A 23429-nucleotide genomic window follows, 5' to 3' on the forward strand; every position below is an offset into this window, starting at 1 on the left:
TCCAGGGAATGACGGGGATAGGCTAACCCAGGTTCAGGAAAGAGGAGTGTTGCTCAGATCTCCCTTAAGTTTCTCCTATTCTTGCAAGTGCCATGCTCTGCGTTTACGGGGTGAGGCCGTGTTCTGGAAATACGCTCCAGAAGAACTCGCCAGGCTGGCCAGGCTGCGAAAACCCCATTGGGAATCGTGGTCGCAATCGCCCTGGAGCTCGCGCGACGGAAATTCAAAGATTTTCGCGTGGGCGAACGTGGAAGCGCGCATGCGCGGTAACGCAAACAAAGGTGAGCGAAGGAGCGCAGAAGGAGGGCGAGCGTGGTAGGAAGGGCGAGAGCTGGTGGTCGGCGAGCGATAACCCATAGACGAGCAATGGATACTGCAAGAAATAAGCCGACGTTTGTGCGAAGAAACACTGTAGGTTCGCGCGACGGAACACCATCCGTCCGCGCGATGGAAAAACCGTTGGTTCGCGCGTGGGCGAACATTGAAGAGCATGGGCGCGGACGTGCATGAGCGTAGACGTGCAGGCACGTGGACGTGTGGGCGCGCAGGCGAGTGGTCGCGCGGGCGCACAGGCGAGCGGTCGCGCGGGCGCACAGGCGAGCGGTCGCACGGGCGCGCAGGCAAGCGGTCGTGAGGGTGGGCAGGTGGATGAGAGCGAGTTCGAGGCGGCGAACGCAAGCGTTAGCGCAATGGCGAGGAAACGCGCTGCCGCGTGGGCGAGGAAGACCGCTGGTGATATGGATCAACAAGCGATCGGTGGTGAGCTGGTGAGCGCTAACGCGCAGGTTGGCGATGGCGCGTTGTGTTATGCCGACGCGATGATCGAGCAGCATGCGCAGGTGAGTGATCGTGCGTTGGCGAGCAGTATGCGAAGGTGAGCGATCGCGAGCAGCATGTGCAGGAAGGCGATCGCGCGATGGTGATCAGCATGCGCCGGGTCGCGCGATGGTGATCAGTATGAGCAGGGTCGCGCGATGGTGATCAGCATGCCAGGGTTGCGCGATGGTGATCAGCATGCCAGGGTCGCGCGATGGCGATCAGCATGCGCAGGTCGGCGGTCGCGCGATGGCGATCAGCATGCGCAGGTCGGCGGTCGCGCGATGGCGAGCAGCATCTGCAGGTGGGCGATCGCGCGATGGCGAACAGCATACGCAGTTGAGGGTCGCGCGATGGTGATCAGCATGCGCAGGGTCGAGCGATGGTGATCAGCATCCGCAGGTGTGCGGTCGCGCGATGGCGATCAGCATCCGCAGTTGAGGGTCGCGCGATGGCGAGCAGCATCCGCAGTTGAGGGTCGCGCGATGGCGATCAGCATCCGCAGTTGAGGGTCGCGCGATGGCGATCAGCATCCGCAGTTGAGGGTCGCGCGATGGCGATCAGCATCCGCAGTTGAGGGTCGCGCGATGGCGATCAGCATCCGCAGTTGAGGGTCGCGCGATGGCGATCAGCATCCGCAGTTGAGGGTCGCGCGATGGCGATCAGCATCCGCAGTTGAGGGTCGCGCGATGGCGATCAGCATGCGCAGGTGAGCTAGTAGCTGGCGAACCATGTTCCTTCAGAAGTGTTGGAGAACGTTGGCGTGCCGGCTGTAACACACGCGGGCGATCCGGAGATCGCTGAGAGACAGGTGATCGCTGGCGAGCTGATGATCGCTGGCGAGCTGATGATCGCTGATGAGCAGAAGGCTACGCGTGGAAGCCTGCGCAAAGAAGAAGAGTCCTTGACCCCGACCTGAACCGAAGTTCTAGATCGCGAGGGCGAACGTGGGCGCACAGGGCGCGTAACAGGAACCGCAGGGATGATCATCTTGAAAGCGCTGACGAACAGGAGAGCGCTGATGAGCAGAAGAGCGCCTGTGTGCTAACACTGAGCAGGAGCAGGAGAGAACACAGCAGAAGGGCGCGCAGGGAAACCCTGACACGCAAGGGAAGAACCCCCGTGGGGGCAACCCTTTGCCCAGAAGGGATCGTTGTCCGCCGGGAGACTGATGTCCGTCGGAAGACCGCTGTCCGTCGGGAAGACCGTTGCCCGTCGGAAGACGAGATCAGACTGCTGTCCATCTGCACCAAGGCGGAAGATCGAGAAAAAGGAGTTGTAGGCTGCAAACGGAGATCCAAAAAGGCGCCTCAAGCACCCTTATAGGGAGATGAGAGGCCCTTACGACGAGGCGGACGGTGGGCCTTACGGCGAGGGAGGCCAACAGCAACAGAAGAAACCTCCGAAGAGGAGTCTCTATGAGTGTACTCTCTCGCAAACGAAAGAGAAACACTTCGTGGAAGAGACTGGTCAGCCAGTGACCTAAAAGGAGCAATCCTCCGAAGAGGAGCTCCTGCAGTTGCCCAGCCCCTTGAGCGAAACTGCAGGTGCGACCGCTCAGCACCAAGAGCATAGTAGCACGAAAAAAAGGCAAGAGAAGAACCCCCCAAAAGGGGAAAAACTCAAGCCTGGACAGGAAAAACTTCCCTCGGAAGGAAAGTTACCCGCCCAAGGAGGCAAGCCTCCTGAGAGTTCTAAAATGAACTGGAGAGCTGTCCGTCGTCACGGGAGTACTTCCAGTAGAAGGAGACACGCCCCTGACGAAAATACAAGGGGGGAGGCAGCAACAGCCGAATCCCCAGGACTTAACCAGACAGCTCACACCGTTGCCATATTACAGAAACGAACTAGATCGGTAACTGTAAAAAAATAAAACAAATAATATTAGTACACGGGAAGGCTCCGAAGAGGAATCCCGAGGGAAAGGAACAAAAATTACACAACAGGCACGTGCCTTCACAACCACTTACACTCGCGGAAGGAGAGCTGTAACCAAAACAGAATTATAACAATTATAATTATGTAACTATGTAATTATGTAATTTAAAAATGAATGAACACTAAAGAAAGAACGACAACCCCGAAAGGAATCATTCTACAAGCTGAAAAACAAAAAACAACTACAATTAGATTCATAACTAATTGAGACAAACGTACGGCGTAGCAACCCCCCCACACGGAAAGGAAGCTACAAGGGCGTAGTAACACGTAGTAAAAGGGTGAACGACCTCAAGAGAGAGAGAAAGACATTAAGTCAAACTCGATCGCCACCCATAAAATTACGCCGTGGTGGCCTAACTGCCGAGGCCTCCACGTAGATATCGTACACTACACACACAAATCTGAAAAGGAAACTTACTTATTTCTATACTCAAATATATATACAAACATGAAAACATGTTTACATATATATTGAGTAAATGAAAAGTAAGCGATTAAGTAAAGACAAAACAAACAATGGCTGCCAAGAGAGGACCAAGACAGAGACGTCTGTCACAGTCCGAGCCAAAAGTGAAAGTGGGTATTCACCTGTGTGTGAGGGGGAGGAGGGGTAGCTAGCTACCACTCCCCTACCCCCCCACCCCCCGCTAACTAACGCGGGGGTAATACACCCTCGTTAAATTCTAATGGCTCGCCATTTCAGCTACGCTAAAAGGTAACCATTTGTAAATAGCTTGGTTTGTATTTCGGTTACGGAAAAAATTTACATTTACGTACGTAAAACAATCTCTCTCTCTCTCTCTCTCTCTCTCTCTCTCTCTCTCTCTCTCTCTCTCTCTCTCTCTCTCGTAAATTGATTTTTTTTGTTTAAAATTTACATTTACAGTACGTACGTAAAACAATCTCTCTCTCTCTCTCTCTCTCGTAAATTGTTTTCCTGCTTTGCTACGTACAATATGTACTGTACAGTACTGTATGATTTTATATAGATACGGTAAATTATATTTGTAAGGTAACATATTTTGTAAATGCTTTTACTGTAAATACTGTACTGTATCATTATTTATCACTATCATCATGCGCGTTAAATGCCTTGTTTGTTCTGAGCGTGGTTGTTTACTGAGCGTACAGTACTTTATGACGCCGTCGTTTCAGGCGGCGTCATAAAGAAAAAAATTTCATTTGGAAGTCCTAAGAAAAATAAAGTAAAACATTGGTAATAAAAAAATCAACATACTGTATAATCAATATAATCGATGCAAAAACTAACCTATACGTGTATGTGTACACTAAATGAGTTTGTTTCTTCATTATGATCAGAGATGAACGTAAACAAAACATTGGTTGCCATTTTTTATCGTGCTTTTTAGGTGTTTAGGAAACGCATGATATAAAATCGCCTTTAATATTTGTGCCTGTTTTAGTTTAGGGTGCTGTAGTACATGCATTAAGTGTTCTGTACATTAAAGGGTAGTTTGTTAACAGTACTACGTACAAGGGAAGGTTTTAAAAGTCCGAATATACATGTTAAATAAATAGGTAAATATGATGTCACTACTTCGCGGAATTTCACCTATCGCGGCCGGGTCTGGAACCTATCTACCGCGATAAACGAGGGTTCACTGTATATATATATAACTGCCAGGTAAGTTCTATTCGTAAAACTGAACTTTGCCTCTCACCCTTTTCCTTGAATGGGCAATGTCAAATGAGAGACCATGAAGTTCAATGACCCGTTTGGCAAAGCGAGTAGGAACACTGTCTTCTAAGCCAGGTGAACTCGAACCATATTCTGAGGGGGAGGTCTCAATTCCAACTGAGGAAAGGCAAGTTCGTAAGTCCACATGACCTGGGAAAGATCTAACGATGAGGGGTGTCCCTTCCTTTCAGTTTTGAAGGTGAGGCTCAGGGTCGAGTGATCGTCTCCACCTGCCGAAACTGGAAGGGGTCTTTTCTCCTGCAAATACTCTAGGATTCCGCTATAACTGGGATAGTGGCATCAGGTGGAGAGATACGCTTTTCCATGACACCAACCGCAGAAGACGTTCTACTTTGCCTGGTAGACTGTTGCTGAGGATTTCCTCAGATATCCAGACCTCTTCTTCGCAACTTCTTGCGAAAAACCTCTCTGAGTGAGGAGGTGCTAGATGGTCTCCAGGTGTGCAGTCATAGCAAAGCTTTAGCCTGTGATAGATGTCGAAGGGCAATTGTCTGAATAGATCGTGACGAGGAAAGGGTTCTCCTGGAGGCTCTGTTAGAAGCTACAGAAGGCTTGGAAACCATTCCACAAGATACCATAACGGAGCTATGAGGGACCTTGAAAGGCTGACCAATGTTACAGCCTTATTAAGTACCCTTCTCATCAGACAAAACAGGGACAAGATGTAAACGTTGTTGTTGTTCCCACCATTGTCAGCATGCATCTTGCCAGAGAGCCTTGGATGTCTAGGACTGGGGAGCAGTGGAAGCCTGAATTTCAATGGAGTTACAAACAGATCAACGGTTGGAGAACCCCATAAAGTAAGGACTTTGTAGGCTACAAGGTAATCCAAAAACTATTCTGTACACATTATCAGAGATGCTCTGCTCAGATTGTTGGCAAGCACATTCCTCTAGTCTGGAATGAAGCGGGCTGATAGCGGTAACGAGCGTACTTCGGCACATCTCAGTATTTATACTGCTAGATGGGATAGCGGCTACGAGCAAGTTCCTCCTTGCTTGTTGATGTGAGCCACTACTGTGGTGTTGTCGCTCATCACACCACTAAGTGGCCCGTCATGGACTGATAGGACTGTTGAAGGACCGGAAAGTTGGTCTAGATCTCTTATGAAATTTAAGTGAAAGTACTTTTCGGGCTATGGCCAGAGGCGTGAGGTCGTGTGGTGCCGCACAATGGTGCCCCGTCCCTTCTTTTGCCGTGTCTAAGCACAGCATCAAGTCCAGGGGAAGGATGAGAAGGTTTACAACTCTCCGTTGATTCTCGTCTGCCACCCATCCCTTGAGGTCCGTCTGCTCCTGAACTGGTATTTCTTGTTGTCTAGGCTGAATCTCCAATACTTCCTTGAAGATGGATGGTTTGGAACCTGGAAGAATGCATCCTTAAGGTTCAGCGTGCATATGAAGTCTATGGTCTTACTACTTGTCCGAAATTCTATAACATGGTGTGGACATCGGTCCAAAAGGCCAGCTGCTTGCAGATGCTTTCGCAGGGGAGTTTGTTGACGCTAGGGTCTTGACTTGTGGAGGAAAAGATGAGCGAATGGTATACGATACCCTGTGTAAGGATTCTTCCCTGGGAGAGAATTCAGCCTTAACTAAGACATCGCTTGACCTTACCTTGCGCCAAGACGGGGGTGATGCTACTACTTAGAACAGCTTCATTTTGGAGAATGTTAACCAATAGTCAAGGGCTGGATATCATGGCTACTGTGCAGCTGGAGTTCTCGCGAGTAGTCACCTGTCGACAACCCACTGATGGGGGTTGTCGATTGCCTGCCTATCACTTTAGTGTATTGGCATGATGGTGAACGGTGAGTAGCGAGGAGTGTGTTGTTTGCCTTCCGATCTATGGAACAGCGGGCAGAGGTTGACTAGAGTCAGAGAGGAGAGATATTCCTTTAACGACACCAACCATAGAATACCCAACATTTTGCCTGGTAGACCAAGGCTGAGGACCTATGCAAGTAACCGGGCATTCTCTCCGTAACTTATTGTGAAAAGCCCTTCTGAGAGAGGAGACGCTGGATAGTCTCCACGCGTGAAGTCAAAGTGATTGCACGGTCTTATGAAAGATATTCATGTGTGGTTGTTTGAGGTCTGGAAACCACTCTGCTTGATGCCATAGCAGAGCTACAAGGGTCATCATTAGATCTTTGGATGTTCTGGTCTTGTTGAGCAGTCTTCTCACCGGACAAAACGGGGAAGGGCATACACGTCGATGTTGTTCCACCATTGTTGAAATGCATCTTGCTCAGATTGTCCGCAAGCACATTCCTCTTGCCAGGAATGAAGCGAGCTGATAGGGACACCGAATGATCTTCTGACCATTTGAGGATCTTTACTGCAAGATGGCATAGAGGCTGTGAAAAGGTACTGCCCAGTTTGTTTATGTAAGCCACTACTGTGTTGTCGCTCATCAACACCACAGAGTGACCTGCCAGCAACTGTTGGAACTGATAAATAGCTAGGTAGGCTGCTCTCATCTCTAGAAGATTTACGTGCTGGTACCCTTCTGACTCTGACCAAAGCCGGAGATCGTATGGTGCAGCAGGTGAGCCCCCACTCTTCTGGAACGACAAGATTCTGGCCCCATCAAAGGATTTTGTCTGCCATCCACTAATTCAAATCCGTCACTTGAATCTGAGTTATGGGAACTCGGGTGTCCGGTGGGTCGGAGTGTTGGTTCCACACGGACTTCAGCTGCCATGGCAGGGATTTCATCCTGAGGCAGCCATTTGTAACAAGACGGATGAGAGAGGTTAGATGGCCTAACACACTCAACCAACGAGAGGCCGGAAGAACTTCTTTTCTGAGGATGGGTGCGGCCACTTCCTTCAGTCTGTGTACTCTTTCGTCTGGTATACCAAGTATACCAGTCTTTGAGAAGGTTGCAGTAATGACTTCTCGTGATTTATCAGGATCCCCAGATCCTGACAAAACTCGAGAAGCATGTCTCGGTAACGAAGAGGGGTCGTCTCCGAGTCTGCTAGGATCAGCCAGTCATCCAGATATCTGAGAAGACGGATGCAGTTCCTGTGAGCCCAAGATGACACTAGGTCAAACACTCTGGTGAATAAATGAGGAGCTCTTACGAGATCAAAGCATAGAACCTTGAACTGATATGTCTTTTCCTCGTGTGCGAATGTTAGATACTTCCTTGAAGACAACTGGATTGGGATCTGGAAGTAAGGGTCCTTCAGATCCAGTGTGCACATGAAGTCCCTTGGATGAACTGCTTGAATGACTGTGTCTGCCATCTACATTCTGAACTGAGTCTGTTGCACAAACTGGTTCGGAGAGAGAGATAGATGACTGGTCTCCAGCCTCGTCGCTTTTTTTACCAAAAAAATTTGACAGTAGAAGCCTGGAGACCAGTCCACAACCTCTTGGAGAGCACCCATCTGCAGCATGGTCTGGACTTCGGCCATGAGGGCCAGCTCCTTTGGGGATCCCTTCGCATAGAAGCTTAGATGCACTGGATCCCGAGTCAGAGGAGGGAGAGATTAAACGAATGGGACGCGATACCCCAGGGTGATCACTTCGACCATCCAAGGTTCTGCCCCGTAAAGCTGCCACCTATGCCAGCGGAGCTGTAGGCATCCTTCCTCAGGTGGTAGGTGAGGAGGAATGCCATTCCTAATGGGAGTGACCACCTTGGACACCTCCCTTTCCTCTCTTATATCCTCTGAATAACTTGGTCCCTTTCTGGCCTTTGGATGGAAAGGGCCAGTTAGACACCTTCGAAAGGTCCAGAGGACCTAGAAGTTGACGGGTGAGAAGAGGAAGGTGCTTGCTGAGGCCGGGAAGACTGGGAAGGTCTACCATAGAGCCTCGATGTCATGCCCCTATGGAGGAGAGAATTGTTCGACGATTTCCTCTCAGCAGCCCCCTCTATCTCTTCTGGAACGAAGAGAGAAGAACCCTCCAGGGTGGAGTTCCTCAACCGGGAGACTTCCACCTTCCTGCTTATATAATTTCCTGATGACGGTATCTCTACCCTTGAGTATGGCATTCGCCCACAAGTTGACGATGTGGTGCGACAAGAAATCGAGAGTTCGGGTACCTGACAACAGGAAAGACTCCAAAGTCTTCCTGGCCGACTCCTTCGAAAGATCATGGGAGCGGACCATAAAACCCAAGGATCCTAGCCATAGTTCAAGCCATGAAGTAGCCTGCATGGCGTACTTCGCGCCTCTCTCTATGTTCAGGAGCTCAACTACTGAGAGGGAGGCCCTCAGAGAGGGGAGGGTTTGAGTCGGGAGACCTTTCGTTAGAGACTCTACTGAATGGTCGAGGGACATGGTGGAGTGAGGTTCCCCTTCGATCTCGTAATACTTCCTTTAAAAAACAAAAGGAAGTGGAAGGGACCGAGAGGAGGAACCTGCCTTCAAGGAACTAGAGGCGATAGCTTTCCTTTTGGCGGCAGTCAAACCCTTAGACCAGAGCAAAGTGGCTCAGGACGTGAAAGGTTTCTGGGTCTCGAATATTTTATCGAGAACCAAATCCTTCCCCTCCTGGATGGTGGACCCAGGTGTAGACAGCCTGTTGATGGCCCTTAAGCAAGCGAGGACCTACCAAAAGGTATGTTCCGACTCACGTCTCTATTGCTCAGAGTGATAGTTCGGACTGGCCGCCTTTGAAAGATTCTCGTCATTGGAGTCTAAGGGATTGTCCACCTCCAGGCTCACATCCAGAGTCGTCATCTGTATCACTAGATGGACCGGCCACAGGGGACCGTCTCTGTGCCTCAGCCATTCAAGCTCCCCTTGCCGCAGCGTTCTTGGGTTTCGTCTTAAGAGTCCTTCCATTCCCTACGCACAGGAAGTTCCTCCGCGGTTTTAGGAAGGAGAACCTGCAAGGTTTTCAAGGCAGCTCACAAAGATTTGGAAGTAGGAGCTGAAGGATCCTCCTCTGGAGAAGGTAAAGAAACTGGACGTTGGTCTGGGGGCCCTACCTCAATCTCTTGAGAGTTGAAGGGATGGATAGCTATCTCCCTGGGCAAACCTAAGTCCCAACTCATCCTAGGGCAGATGATGTCAGCGTGAGGTGGAGTCAGAAGCTTTCGGACCTTCAGCAGCCGAGTGGGGTGGAGGTGATCTGCGTACCTTGTCTGCCGTTGACCTCCTTCTAGGGTATTGACTGCCAATGGACGAACTCAACGAAGGTGCCAAGGGAATCCTCGGGGTTGCCTTGACTGGGAAAGTCGGAGGTTGTGGCGGTGGAGGAGCCACATTCAGAGACTTCAGCAGGGTGGTGATGAAAGTACTTACCTATGGGGAAAATTTTGATCCTCTTGGTAAGTCCTGGACTTCCCTAGGAAGACTAGGAGTGTCCCTTGGGGGGAATTTTAGAAGGAGCTCCAGTCAACGGAGGTGACAACCTCTCAGGCAAAGGAATACGTTCCTTCAGACGAGAAGGAAGGTCCGGACTAATAGGCACGTTAGCGAACCTATTAGGCGGCTCCTTGAAACCCTCTGGCAAGGGTGTCAATCTTCAGCTGGAGGTAGAAGAAGCCGAGGGTCGAGGCGAAGGTGTTGGTACTGCACTTGCTCACGGTTCTGGCACATCTGCTCGTGAATTGCTGGCAGAAATTGTTAATTTGCTCGCGAATTCACAAGATTCGCCAGTTTCACGCGTCAACAGACTTTGCTCCACCCCGAAGGATGATCGGCGAGGGGGAGAGCGTAATCCTCAGCAAAGGCCGCAGCAACGGAGGAAGAGGCCGGGTCAGAATCAACAGAAGGGGTCCCGGATGACTCCTCTGGGTTGCAAAGGTCCACACTAAACAAAGCCAACAGATCCACCTCCGAGGAGGAAGAACGATGCTTCTCATCAACCAGCTGAAGGAGCTGCAACAGCACCTTCTTCAAAGGAGGGCTAGACAAACCCAGGGACAGCCACAACTGAAAAACATCAGAAAAGAGTAAGGACTCCCCTAGGGGTAGAGTTGGGGCCGCTTCGCTGGGGGTAGCAGCACTGTCTCTCAAGAACCGAGGTTGTCCTGGTGTTAACCGGCCTGTGCTACTACTCGACGGTTCCCCAGAGGAAACCGGCCAAACAGGAGCTACAGAGGAAGGTCGAGGGGGGGGGGGGCCTTTGGATTTCTTCTACGAGGAAAACCCTGAAGGCGACGAATCCCTTTTAGCCTTCTTTTTCTGTCGGTGCCTAAACCTTTCCCACCGGGATGCAGACCACCTCTGGCATTCAGGACAAGTGTTATACCCTCTACTAGTGGGACATAACCAGTAAGAATTATTATCCACAGAAGACATAAAAGTCCCGCAAGAGCAGCCCTCAGGTCCGCATGCCGATGGCAAGAAGACGCACACACACTCAAAGCAGCAGCAAAAATAAAGATTAGTAATGGCAAGTCAATAATTGCTAAGCAGGAGAGCGGTAATGACCGATCTCCACCCGAGCTAAAAGCAAATGTGTGATGAGTGAGAAGGGTAGTTACTAAACCCCTCCCCCCACCCCGCTAACTAGCGGGCGGATGATTAACCCTCACTAAAACTCTAATGGCTCGTCTTTCAGCTTCGCCGAAAGTAATACCCCTATAGGCTAAATACCGTTGATTTGTATGTAGTGACGGATCAAATATGGAATTAAGGAGAAATATTTGCAATTGGGGATATATGTGACCAAATGTAGGCTAGCTCTGTCTCTTGTGAGTGATTTGTATGATATCCTTTAGGAATGCACAACAGACGTTAGTTGCTGCACTCAGGAATCTTTGCATGCTTGTTTGAAGAACTTTAGTGGAAACCGATTCCAACAGTCAGAATCGTCACCTTTGGATACACAAGCACAGCCATATGTTGGCAAATTTTTTCTCTCTCTACTGATAAAAATAATCCCACTTAAAAATATTAGCCGTGAAATTAAATATCTTTGACATGACAAATTCGAAGATAATTTGTATTTTTCCTAACCATACAAACCTTAGCTATTTACATTGGGTTTACCTTTTAGCGCAGCTGAAATGGCGAGCCATTAGAATTTAACGAGGGTGTATTACCCCCGCGCTAGTTAGCGGGGGGGTAGGGGAGTGGTAGCTAGCTACCCCTCCCCCCCCCACACAGATGAATGCTCACTTTCACTTAGAGGTAGGACTTGTCTTGGGGGACAGGGCTGGCGGGCAAATATGTGTAAATAGCTAAGGTTTGTATGGTTAGGAAAAATACAAATTATCTTCAAATTTGTCATTTGTTCCGTAACCGAAATACAAACCACGCTATTTACATTGGGTGACTTATCCATTAGGTAGGGTGGAAAGTCCCCAGCCATACTGGCTTTGGCTTTACCCAGGGACTCAGAATCCGAGTGAGTCGCACTCGAGAAAAGGAGTCCCTGCACCTCACAAGTTCCTTGCTCCGCAAGGAACCGTGTGGCCTACGTAAGCTTGTGTGTGAAGGAAGAAGTGTGACCCGTCCTAGGCAGTTGACCTGGAGTTCCAGAAGGAACTCTGGGTTAGGACGTTCCCAATACCACCTCGTCAGGGTATGGGGGACGCGACAGTATTGACTCAATACTCGGAACACAAGGAAGCATGGTTTACCTGCAGAGGTTCGAGGTCAGCTATGCAGAGACCAGGATGCTGCTTCCCCGTAGAGGGGATGATGAAGAAAGAAATAAGGGCCAGACATACTTCTTTCGTTCATGCAGACTAAAACCTGATAACAATGCCCTCAACCTTCTGCTACCTGTCCAAAAAGGAGCCTGAGGTTAGACCAGCTGTTGTGTAGCCACCACAGAGTGATAGAAAACGTATCGAGACTCCTGTGGGTCACGCCCTGCAGGAAGCGGGCTGCGAAGGTCATTAGACGCTTCCAGACTCCAGCTTGTAGCACCTGCGTCACAGAGTAGTATTACTCGAAGGCGAGGACGTTGCGATGTATCCAACATCGTGCTTTAGGGCGACGTGACGGGGGAGGGTCTGGAGACAGGTCGAGATGAATGTCCTTGAGTCCGGGCTGAAGAGGTATACTGGTGACTCTCCCCCGTGTCCTCCTTGTGCTCCCAAATCGGCTGCAACTGAGGACAAACTGCAGCTGTTCCCAAAGTTAACCTCTCGATTCCTTTACTGGCAAGAAAGAGAAGGTCTTGGGACATCAGATACAGAATGGAGACTCGAAATCTTGAAGGAATTGGACCGAAGGGCCGGGACCCCCAGATTCTGAGTCTAGCCAACAACTCAGGAGCGAACCTGAATGTTGCCTTCCTTAGAAAGGGCGGAGTCGTACGAGACCAAGAAGATTGCTTACACACTGGCCGTGGCCAGAGTGAGCAGGAGACCCAAGGCGGAATACAAACCGAGGACTGTCGTAAAGGGTCTTGAGAAGATCTCTTAAAGGACTAAAAGTCCGAGCCATGCTCCAAGTTGGAGGTCTTCCTCCGACTAGGGCAGGGACGATCGTAGCTTCGCATGAGCGAGGAAAGATCCAGCGGGCAGGAAAAAGTTATTCCTTTAAGCCTGAAGGTCAGGGAAAGGCTGAGCGACAGGCTTCATTGCCGAGAGCGGAAAGGAGTTTCCTCCCGCCGAAAGGCAATAAGACCGTTATTGCTGGAGAAGAGGCCTCAAGGGAAGAGGTATATCTCCCACGGCACCAACCACCGAAGACTCTTCACTTTGCCTGGAAGACCCCTGCGGATGACTATCACAGATGACGCGACTGTAGCGGGTTGTCTCTTCTTGAGGAGGAGGCGTAGTGTCTCCAGGCATGAAGCCGAAGCGACGCCCCGGTTCGGGAGAGATGTCGCAGTGTGGTTGTTTGAGTAGTCTGCGCCACGGGAGAAGCTCTCCCGGGAGTTCCGTCAGGGGAAGCAGAGGGTCCAGAAACCGTTCTGCGCATAGTCCCAGTGGAGCTCTCCCATTGAAAGGTTGACAGACAACCTGGTCTTGTTGAGACCCATTGTCCACAGACAAAAAGGAGGGAAGACGCAGGCATCGAAGTTGTCCCACCATCACCGGAATACATCTTGCCAGAGTCTCGGGGTCTGAGACTGGGGGGGAAGAATAGCGGAAGCTTGAGGTTCCAAGCTGTCGCGATCAGGTCCCCCAGACCAGGACTTGCTGGTTACTCAAGGTCAAAGACCCCCAGGTACGCTCTTTCTACGAGGCTCTGCTCGGATAGTCGGAGAGAACATTCCTCTGCCTGGAATGAGACAGCCGATGGTGGTATTGAGATAATCTCAATCATCCCGGTATCTCTACTGCAAGATGTGAAGGTGTGAAAAAGCGTCCCCTGCTGGTTAGAACACGCCAGAAACATGAAGTCGACGCGCACGGGGCGACTCGGCAGGAGCTGTAAGATCTGTAGAGGGGCCAGACTATGGCCCCTAAGCCTGCCTGAATGATGGAGAGGTATCCTTCAGGTCTTGACCATAGGCCTGGACCGGAACATGCCCCTCCCCCCCCCCCTTTCCTTTGACGAGTCCGGGAACAGCATCAAGAATGTGGGGAAAGGACGAGAATATCCACTACCATCAAGAGGTTCCATAGGTCAACACCCATTGCAGGTCTAATAGTTCCGCTGGTCCCATAGGGGCCAGGAAGTCCGGTTAAACGTTGCCTGAAACCACCGGAACTTGGACCGCCCCACATGGAACTTATCCTGAGGCGACCGTTCGGACTATAGACGGGTCAATGAGGAAAGGAGAACTAGGAAACGTTCCAAGGTAGGGCTGAAAGCTCTGCTTGACTGAGAACAGGTACTGCGACTCTCCTCAGTCTTGCCACAGTCAACTGAAAGGAAGGCTCGGAGGATGTGGCAACAGAATCTGGCGTCCCCAGGTGGTCACCCATCCAAGTACCGACCAGAACCGACGTTGCTTAACCTCGCTGGATGGACGAGAAGCGGGGTTTCCAACGTGGTAAGGCTGTTGACTCAATATCATGGCCAGATACTCCAGATGTTGAGGCAGAAGAAGAGAAGGCTCCAAGCAAAGTACCATGAACCCACACTCATGGTAAGCATCCGGAAGCTTGTACCGGCGCTGAAGAAGGTAGAACCCGAGCCTACCGGAGTTGACCAGCCCTCCAAAAAGCAGAGGAGGCGGAAGCCTGCACCTGAGCGGCCATGAGGAAAGCAGGGAGAGTTCTCTGGGGAAAAAAACCTGCTATGCCACAGCGGGAGAGCCACACTGCATCATAAGCAGGAATACTTGCAGTCTAGGCTGAATTCCACGAGCTCCCTGGAAGATGGATGGAATGGAAACTGAAAGTACCCGTCCTTCCAAACCAGGGTTTAAGGAGTCCTGTCGCCTCGTTACCAGTCTGATCGATTCTGCTGTTCTACGCTGGCCGAAGTTTGTTCGACAAACATGATCAGGGCTGAGAGGTCGACTACGGTACTCCCCTCTCAGATCCTTCCCTACAAGAAAGGATCAACTGAAGAGGCCGGGGGTGAAGCCGTCGATGATCCTATGGAGGACCTTCGCCTAAGGTATGGATCATTCTGCCCAACCGGGCAACTCTTGCCAACGCTATGGCATAGAGGTTCAGAGACACTGAATTCGCTGACAGAGACGGCAGGCGCAATATCCTTGGCTGATCACAGAGATTGTGCGGGAATGGGCATCGGGAAGCTGTCATCCGGATGAGTAACCTTAAGCATCCTCCCAGCGAGAAACCTGCAATCCTAGAGTTAGTGAACTCTGCCGCTCCTTTTAGGACTATGCCCCCCCCTGGGGGAGCCTCCCGTGCCATCTGTTCCTGACAGGAGGAAACTGCAATTGGACACCTTGTCCCAGTTGTCGTAGCCGATAACTAGGCCGACGTGGTTGAAAGAAAAGGGCGCTGGAGCCCTGCAGAGTCTGGAAGAAAGCGCCTTGGAGGAGTGAAAACGGAAGTCGATTTCCTCCGCACAGCCGCTGTCTAAGTCTCTGTCCTTGGGCACAAACAAACTCTTCTCAAGGATGGAAGGGTGTCTGAGGTCGTCGACCTCCACAGATGAGACACCCGAAGGAAGCCCTCAGTCAGCGCGTCCAGATGGTACAACATCGAGCTTGTCCGCAAGTTAGATACTTAACAACGAAAGGCCAAGGTGCCTGAGCTCGAGAGGAGGAAAGTACCCATGATCTTCCTGTAGCTTCCTTGAACCAAACCTTGGGCCGTAACCGAGGAGGGAAAGGACCTGGTAAGCCCCCAAAGGAAGGGGTAAGCAGTCACCCCTTGTCCGATGGAGAAATCTCGAACGGAAAGCCCCCCCGCCAAAAATCCTTCCAGGGAATGACGGGGAAGGGCTAACCCAGGTTCTGGAAAGAGGAGTGTTGCTCAGACCTCCCTGAAGTTTCTTCCTATTCTTGCAAGTGCCATGCTCTGCGTTTACGGGGTGAGGCCGTGTTCTGGAAATACGCTCCAGAAGAACTCGCCAGGCTGGCCATGCTGCGAAAACCCCAATGGGAATCGTGGTCGCAATCGCCCTGGAGCTCGCGATGGTAATTCAAAGATTTGCGCGTGGGCGAACATAGAAGCGCCCATGCGCGGTCACGCAGGAACGCAAACGAAGGTGAGCGAAGGAGCGCAGAAGGAGGGCGAGCGTGGTAGGAAGGGCGAGAGCTGGTGGTCGGCGAGCGATAACCCATAGACGAGCAATGGATACTGCAAGAATTAAGCCGACGTTTGTGCGAAGAAACACTGTATGTTCGAGCGACGGAACACCGTCGGTCCGCGCGACGGAACACCGCCCGTCCGCGCGACGGAACACCGCCCGTCCGCGCGACGGAACACCGCCCGTCCGCGCGACGGAACACCGCCCGTCCGCGCGACGGAACACCGCCCGTCCGCGCGACGGAACACCGCCCGTCCGCGCGACGGAACACCGCCCGTCCGCGCGACGGAACACCGTCCGTCCGCGCAATGGAATACCGTTGGTTCGCGCGCGGGCGAACATTGGAGAGCATGGGCGCGGACGCCCATGAGCGTAGATGTGCAGGCACGTGGGCGCGCAGGCGAGCGGTCGCGCGGGCGAGCGGTCGAGCGGGCGCGCAGTCGCGCGGGCGCGCAGTCGCGCGGGCGCGCAGTCGCGCGGGCACGCAGGCGAGCGGTCGCGCGGGCACGCAGGCGAGCGGTCGCGCGGGCACGCAGGCGAGCGGTCGCGCGGGCACGCAGGCGAGCGGTCGCGCGGGCACGCAGGCGAGCGGTCGCGCGGGCACGCAGGCGAGCGGTCGCGCGGGCACGCAGGCGAGCGGTCGCGCGGGCACGCAGGCGAGCGGTCGCGAGGGTGGGCAGGTGAATGAGCGCGAGTCCGAGGCGGCGAACGCAAGCGTTAGCGCGATGGCGAGGAAACGCGCTGCCGCGTGGGCGAGGAAGACCACTGGCGATATGGATCAACAGGCGATCGGTGGTGAGCTGGTGAGCGCTAACGCGCAGGTTGGCAATGGCGCGTTGTGGCATGTCGACGCGTTGGCGAGCGATGGCGAGCAGCATGCGCAGGTGAGCGATCGCGCGATGGCGATCAGCATGCGCAGGTGGGCGGTCGCGCGATGGCGATCAGCATGCGCAGGTGGGCGGTCGCGCGATGGCGATCAGCATGCGCAGGTGGGCGGTCGCGCGATGGCGATCAGCATGCGCAGGTGGGCGGTCGCGCGATGGCGATCAGCCTGCGCAGGTGGGCGGTCGCGCGATGGCGATCAGCATGCGCAGGTGGGCGGTCGCGCGATGGCGATCAGCATGCGCAGGTGGGCGGTCGCGCGATGGCGAGCAGCATCCGCAGGTGGGCGGTTGCGCGATGGCGAGCAGCATCCGCAGATGGGCGGTCGCGCGATGGCGAGCAGCATCCGCAGGTGGGCGATCGCGCGATGGGGAGCAGCATCCGCTGGTGGGCGATCGGGCGATGGCGAGCAGCATCCGCAGGTGGGCGATCGCGCGATGGCGAGCAGCATCCGCAGGTCGGCGATCGCGCGATGGCGAGCAGCATGCGCAGGTGAGCTAGTAGCTGGCAAACCATGTTCCTTCAGAAGTGTTGGAGAACGTTGGCGTGCTGGCTGTAACACACGCGGGCGATCCGGAGATCGCCGAGAGACAGGTGATCGCTGGCGAGCTGATGATCGCTGACGAGCAGAAGGCAACGCGTGGAAGCCTGCGCATAGAAGAAGAGTCCTTGACCCAGACCTGAACCGAAGTTCTAGATCGCGAGGGCGAACGTGGGCGCACAGGGCGCGTAACAGGAACCAACAGGAACAGCAGGGATGATCATCATGAGAGTGCTGACGAACAGGAGAGCGCTGATGAGCAGGAGAGCGCCTGTGTGCTAACACTGAGCAGGAGCAGGAGAGAACACAGCAGAAGGGCGCGCAGGGGAACCCTGACACGCAAGGGAAGAACCCCCGTGGGAGGCAACCCTTTGCCCCGAAGGGATCGTTGTCCGTCGGGAGACTGATGTCCGTCGGAAGACCGTTGTCTGTCCGCCGGGAGACTGATGTCCGTCGGAAGACCGTTGCCCGTCGGAAGACGAGATCAGACTGCTGTCCATCTGCACCAAGGCGGAAGATCAAGAAAAAGGAGTTGTAGGCTGCAAACGGAGATTCAAAAAGGCACCTCTTAGCACCCTTATAGGGAGATGAGAGGCCCTTACGACAAGGCGGACAGTGGGCCTTACGGCGAGGGAGGCCAACAGCAACAGCAGCAGAAGAATCCTCCGAAGAGGAGTCTCTATAAGTGTACTCTCTCGCGAACGAAAGAGAAACACTTCGTAGAAGAGACTGGTCAGCCAGTGACCTAAAAGGAGCAATCCTCCGAAGAGGAGCTCCTGCAGTTGCCCAGCCCCTTGAGCGAAACTGCAGGTGTGACCGCTCAGCACCAAGAGCATAGTCGCACGAAAAAAGGGCAAGAGAAGAACCCCCCAAAAGGGGAAAAACTCAAGCCTGGACAGGAAAAACTTCCCTCGGAAGGAAAGTTACCCGCCCAAGGAGGCAAGCCTCCTGAGAGTTCTAAAATGAACTGGAGAGCTGTCCGTCGTCACGGGAGTACTTCCAGTAGAAGGAGACACGCCCCTGACGAAAATACAAGGGGGGAGGCAGCAACAGTCGAATCCCCAGGCCTCAACAAGACAGCTCACACCGTTGCCATATTACAGAAACGAACTAGATCGGTAACTGTAAAAAATAAAACAAAAATCATTAGTACACATTCATTCCCCCGGGAAGGCTCCGAAGAGGAATCCCGAGGGAAAGGAAACAAGAATTACACAACAGGCACGTGCCCTCACAACCACTTACACTCACGGAAGGAGAGCTGTAACCAAAACAGAATTATAACAATTATAATTATCTAACTATGTAATTATGTAATTTAAAAATGAATGAACACTAAAGAAAGAACGAAAACCCCGAAAGGAATCGTTCTACAAGCTGAAAAAAAAAATAACTACAATTAGATTCATAACTAATTGAGACAAACGTACGGCGTAGCAACCCCCCCCCACACGGAAAGGAACCTACAAGGGCGTAGTAACACGTAGTAAAAGGGTGAACGACCTCAAGAGAGAGAGAGAGAGAAAGACCGAAGTCAAACTCGATCGCCACCCATAAAATACGCCGTGGTGGCCAAACTGCCGAGGACACCACGTAGATATCGTACACTACACACACAAATCTGAAAAGGAAACTTACTGATTTCTATACTCAAATATATATACAAACATGAAAACATGTTTACATATATATTGAGTAAAAGAAAAGTAAGCGATTAAGTAAAGACAAAACAAACAATGGCTGCCAAGAGAGGACCAAGACAGAGACGTCTGTCACAGTCCGAGCCAAAAGTGAAAGTAAGCATTCATCTGTGTGTGAGGGGGGGGGAGGGGTAGCTGGCTACCACTCCCCTACCCCCCCGCTAACTAGCGCGGGGGTAATACACCCTCGTTAAATTCTAATGGCTCGCCATTTCAGCTGCGCAGGTAAACCCAATGTAAATAGCGTGGTTTGTATTTCGGTTACGGAACAAACTTAAATTACATCATTCAATATCAATATGTCAAGGTTAACCAAAATTTCTTTCTCTCATGTTTAATCTTGTCCCTACAGCCATTCATATGATGATTATGTTATCCGCCCTTTAGACAGCTTCTCAACTAGCGTAGGCCCCAGGTTAACCTCTTTGCACAAAAGTACTGAGGAGGATTTCTCTATTCTCCCAGATGTTGACATGCTACCACATTTCCATGAATCTTTTTTTTCAGACCCACCATCATTGCAAGCTCACGCTCAGTCAGAACCATTACTTACTTCCAAGGCAAGAGCAAAATGGAGGAGGCATATCAGCTTATTTCTTTTGATAAATATTCATGTAATAAATATTGTAATAAAAATGGTGTAACTAATTGGCAGTATGTACAGTAGTTTGAGATAAAACACACTCATTGTCGAACACGAGTTACATAACCTCATGGCACCTATTCGAGTAATGACATAATACAGTCTGCATCTTCCTGTTCCCTCTGCCATAAAAATAACTGTATAAAATGTTATTTTTATTAGTAAAATAAATTTTTTAATATACTTACCCGATAATCATGTAGCTGGCAACGGAGTTGACAGCTACATGATTATCGGGTAAGTTTAACATTGAAAAAGCAGCTTTTACAAACCCATGCAAGTCAGGTGCAGCAATTGCAAAAACCTTCCAGAAAATGGACCTGTCTCTCATCATACAATGTGAAAAAAAGAGATCAAAACCCCTCCAAAGCCTGGAAGAATTTAACATCGACCTTGACCAAGTGCCTGGCATTTTTGAGACATGGGAGGTTCAAGTTGGGGACAGGATGCGTATCATGTTCAACACGTGGGAGCAACAAGCTTTCCATACCAAATAAAAAACTTGGTACACAAATGGAACTTTTAAAGTAGTTACAGCACAATTTGTTCAACTTTATTTGTAAAAGGCCACAGAACCTAAAAAACTCACCTAACCTTACCAAGTAGTTCCTAGGTCCCAGACCTAGCCAGGGAGGAGGGGCCAAGCCCCCAAACCCCCTTCCCAGGTCACAAACGACAATAAAAGTAAATCACACATTATCATTACATTATGTTAAAGAAATTCACAAATAAATCCTTACCAAAATAGCACTTGGGACACTTTAACCTATGAGGGATAACACAATGAGCTTTTAAAAAACTATTCACTATACCAGGAGTACCGTGATACTTATCGTGAAACTTGGCTATTTTTTTGTGAATTTATTATGCGTCAGAGAGAGTAATACTGTACCTGTATATAGAGAAAAGAAGATAAGTTTTACCATTATCTTTGATTCGCCAGTAAATTTTCCCCAGCCAAACCCCCCCCAGTTCTCATTGGGTGGCTCCCATTACCGTAGGATATATTAGGGTATATACAGTATATTATTAACAATTTGTTTGTAACAGAAATAAAGGTCATTTTCGAGGGAAATATGAGCCCATTTTATCCTATTTACTTATGGAAAAAGCTTTTTTACTAAAAAATAGGTGTACTGTATCCTATTAGAAAAAAAAACTCTTAAAAATGACACTTATTTTCTCGGCAAATAAAAACTTAATTATCTAAGAGATAATAATCAATGAGGTTAGCTTGCGTAGCTCAGCATGTACCACTTCCCAGTACATAGGAGCTTGATGTTTTACTTTGCCGCAAGCGAAGAAAGCTGATGGCAAAGGAAAAACCTTAGATTTCTAAAATATAGCCCTGTTCTTAGATGGTCCAATGCTTTTTCAGTTTATTTTCTGTTAAAATAATGGGCAAATGGCCATGTCAACCTTAACATAACCTAACCCTCCTGGCTGGTACATTGGTAATGTGCCCTCCTAACATTCGCATGGCAGCATATCAATCCCATCCCGGGACCGTGAGTTTAAGCTGTTTACTGGGGAGGCCATTGCTGTGGTTGGGCACCACAGGGAGGGGTTGGGCTTGTCCGGCTGACGTTCTGGTGAGCATCTATTTTGATGAAACTTGAACTGAAAGCAGACACCTTTAACCTTTCACCCAAGAAATTGTGTTCTTATTCCTTGTACGTCGTCGAATCTTGAATCATAGAAATGGTAAAGTAATACCAGTGAGCAAAAATCTTGCTATATTATGGTTAAAAATACAAAAGCTACAAGACTTGAAAATGAACATTTTATCGTCTTGCTACTGAAGTTGTTTCAAGTTCGCTAAACTTGGTGTAAATATAACCTTAATAACCTTCAATCATCCCAGATAACCTAGGTATGGCTATATTAAGGACTTATTAGCAGCTTAAACCATTGAAATCAGAAATACCATAAACTTCTGTGGTTTCTCGTCCTTTCTCATAAGAGTAGCCTAATTACTTGTAAATGATTACAAACCATACTCATCTGTACTAACATCTTTGTAGAATATTTCGAAATGGTCTCCACTTCTTGTTGAACTATTTTCAGACCCAATAGGCTTAAACCCTGGGGACGCCATGGTAATACTACAACGTTGCCAGTGCTACAGACAACTAAAACAACAAACATTGGTAACTCTTCTTTAAGCTTCTTCTTCGCTTTTGTTTTCCAGGTACTCTAGTACACCTACGTCTGTCACGGGAAGAAATGTGATAGTTTTCCTTTCTCTTCAGTGACCTTTGTCCATTCTAGAGTAGATGAAATATATGATTAACAACTACAAAGAAAATTCATAGTAAACTAAAGATATTAATTAATCCGATAACATGACCAAACAAAGTTTAGTCCTCCCGGCTATTTTTAACTGATGATTGCCATCTTGTTCTTTTTTTTATTATCATTATTCCCAGGATCATTATATAAACTATTGCCTAGAAATCTATGATACTTTCTATGAAACCTGTTTACCTTCTTTTATTGTGAGTATTCCCATAACTTGAAAGGCAGTGGAACTTTTAATCTTATGGCAAAAGGTGTTGACTCGCCAAGGAACCCGTTTTTTTTTTTCTTTCTTTCTTTTAGTTTCTGAAACTGTCTTCTTCCTATTCTAATCTCCAACTCAACTTACAAATCAAACTGTCCTTCTCCTTAAAAAATAACAGAAACATCACATGCAACACTGGAAATGTTAAAGAGTTAACGCAGCGACTTACTGTCATTTCGCTTACATATTCTAAAGGTTCAGCACAAGACCTACTTTTTATATTGATAAGGATTTTGTCAGTTTATTTTCAATACAAATTATTTATTATTTCTTTGTCCATTACTTGTGATTTTGAGTATCAATTTCCTATGTTCACAATGCAAAAGGAATTTCAAGTATAAAGATACTATGTAAGGCAACATAACTGACCTCAGGTGGATGGTATCTTTATTTTACTTGATCTCATAAAAATGTGGTTCCATTACAAACTCTGATGATAAAGGTTAAACTATCAAAAGTGTCTGCTTTTAGTTCCAGTTTCATCTGGAAAGATGCTCACTAGAACGTCAGCCTTGCCTAACTCCAAAATGTGGTGTCCAACTATAACAGTGGCCTCCACAGTAAAAAGCTTAAGCTCACGGTCCCAGTCTGGGATCTATCTGCTGGCATGAGAATTCTAGGTGAATATGTGACCACTGTGGGCCTACTAGCCAGATAATTGAAGATCAATTGCAGAGCCCCTATGGAAAGTTCTGGAGTTGCAGCATTGATGAATTTTTTTTAACATAGATGGAAACAGGATAAATAAGAAATTGGAAGATAAAAGACCCTGAAAAAAATAAGAACAGAATTATGGACAAGATAGAGGAAGTAATTGAAGTAAAGAAGAGATGGGTGAAAAATTGAGATTCGTAGAAGGAAATGGCCCACGTGACAGTCTTACATCAAAGAGATGTAGCCTATATGGATAAGGCAATCCTGATAATGAGAGCATGGTTAAACATGGTCAAACTACAAGCAAATTTCAGGGGTAAACACCCAGATGATGTGTGTGACCTATGCAAAAAAAAATGATACAGAACATTAATTTTCTTATTCAAAATCAGGACAGTTAAAAGAAAAAGTTATGAGG

At 49.6% G+C, this 23429-nt stretch overlaps 1 protein-coding gene across 1 annotated transcript in view; it reads right to left on the minus strand.

Annotated features, from left to right (window-relative positions):
* Positions 1-21964, minus strand: part of LOC137628277 (dnaJ homolog subfamily C member 8) — a 274911-nt gene extending 252947 nt beyond the window's left edge. The window contains exon 1 of the mRNA XM_068359443.1: positions 21809-21964. Within this exon, the coding sequence (XP_068215544.1) occupies positions 21809-21892 (84 nt within the window). The 5' untranslated portion in view covers positions 21893-21964. The remainder of the gene's footprint in view (positions 1-21808) is intronic.
* Positions 21965-23429: the final 1465 nt, after the last annotated feature.

This window comes from Palaemon carinicauda, chromosome 2 (assembly GCF_036898095.1).
Source record: "Palaemon carinicauda isolate YSFRI2023 chromosome 2, ASM3689809v2, whole genome shotgun sequence".
NCBI lineage: Eukaryota > Metazoa > Arthropoda > Malacostraca > Decapoda > Palaemonidae > Palaemon > Palaemon carinicauda.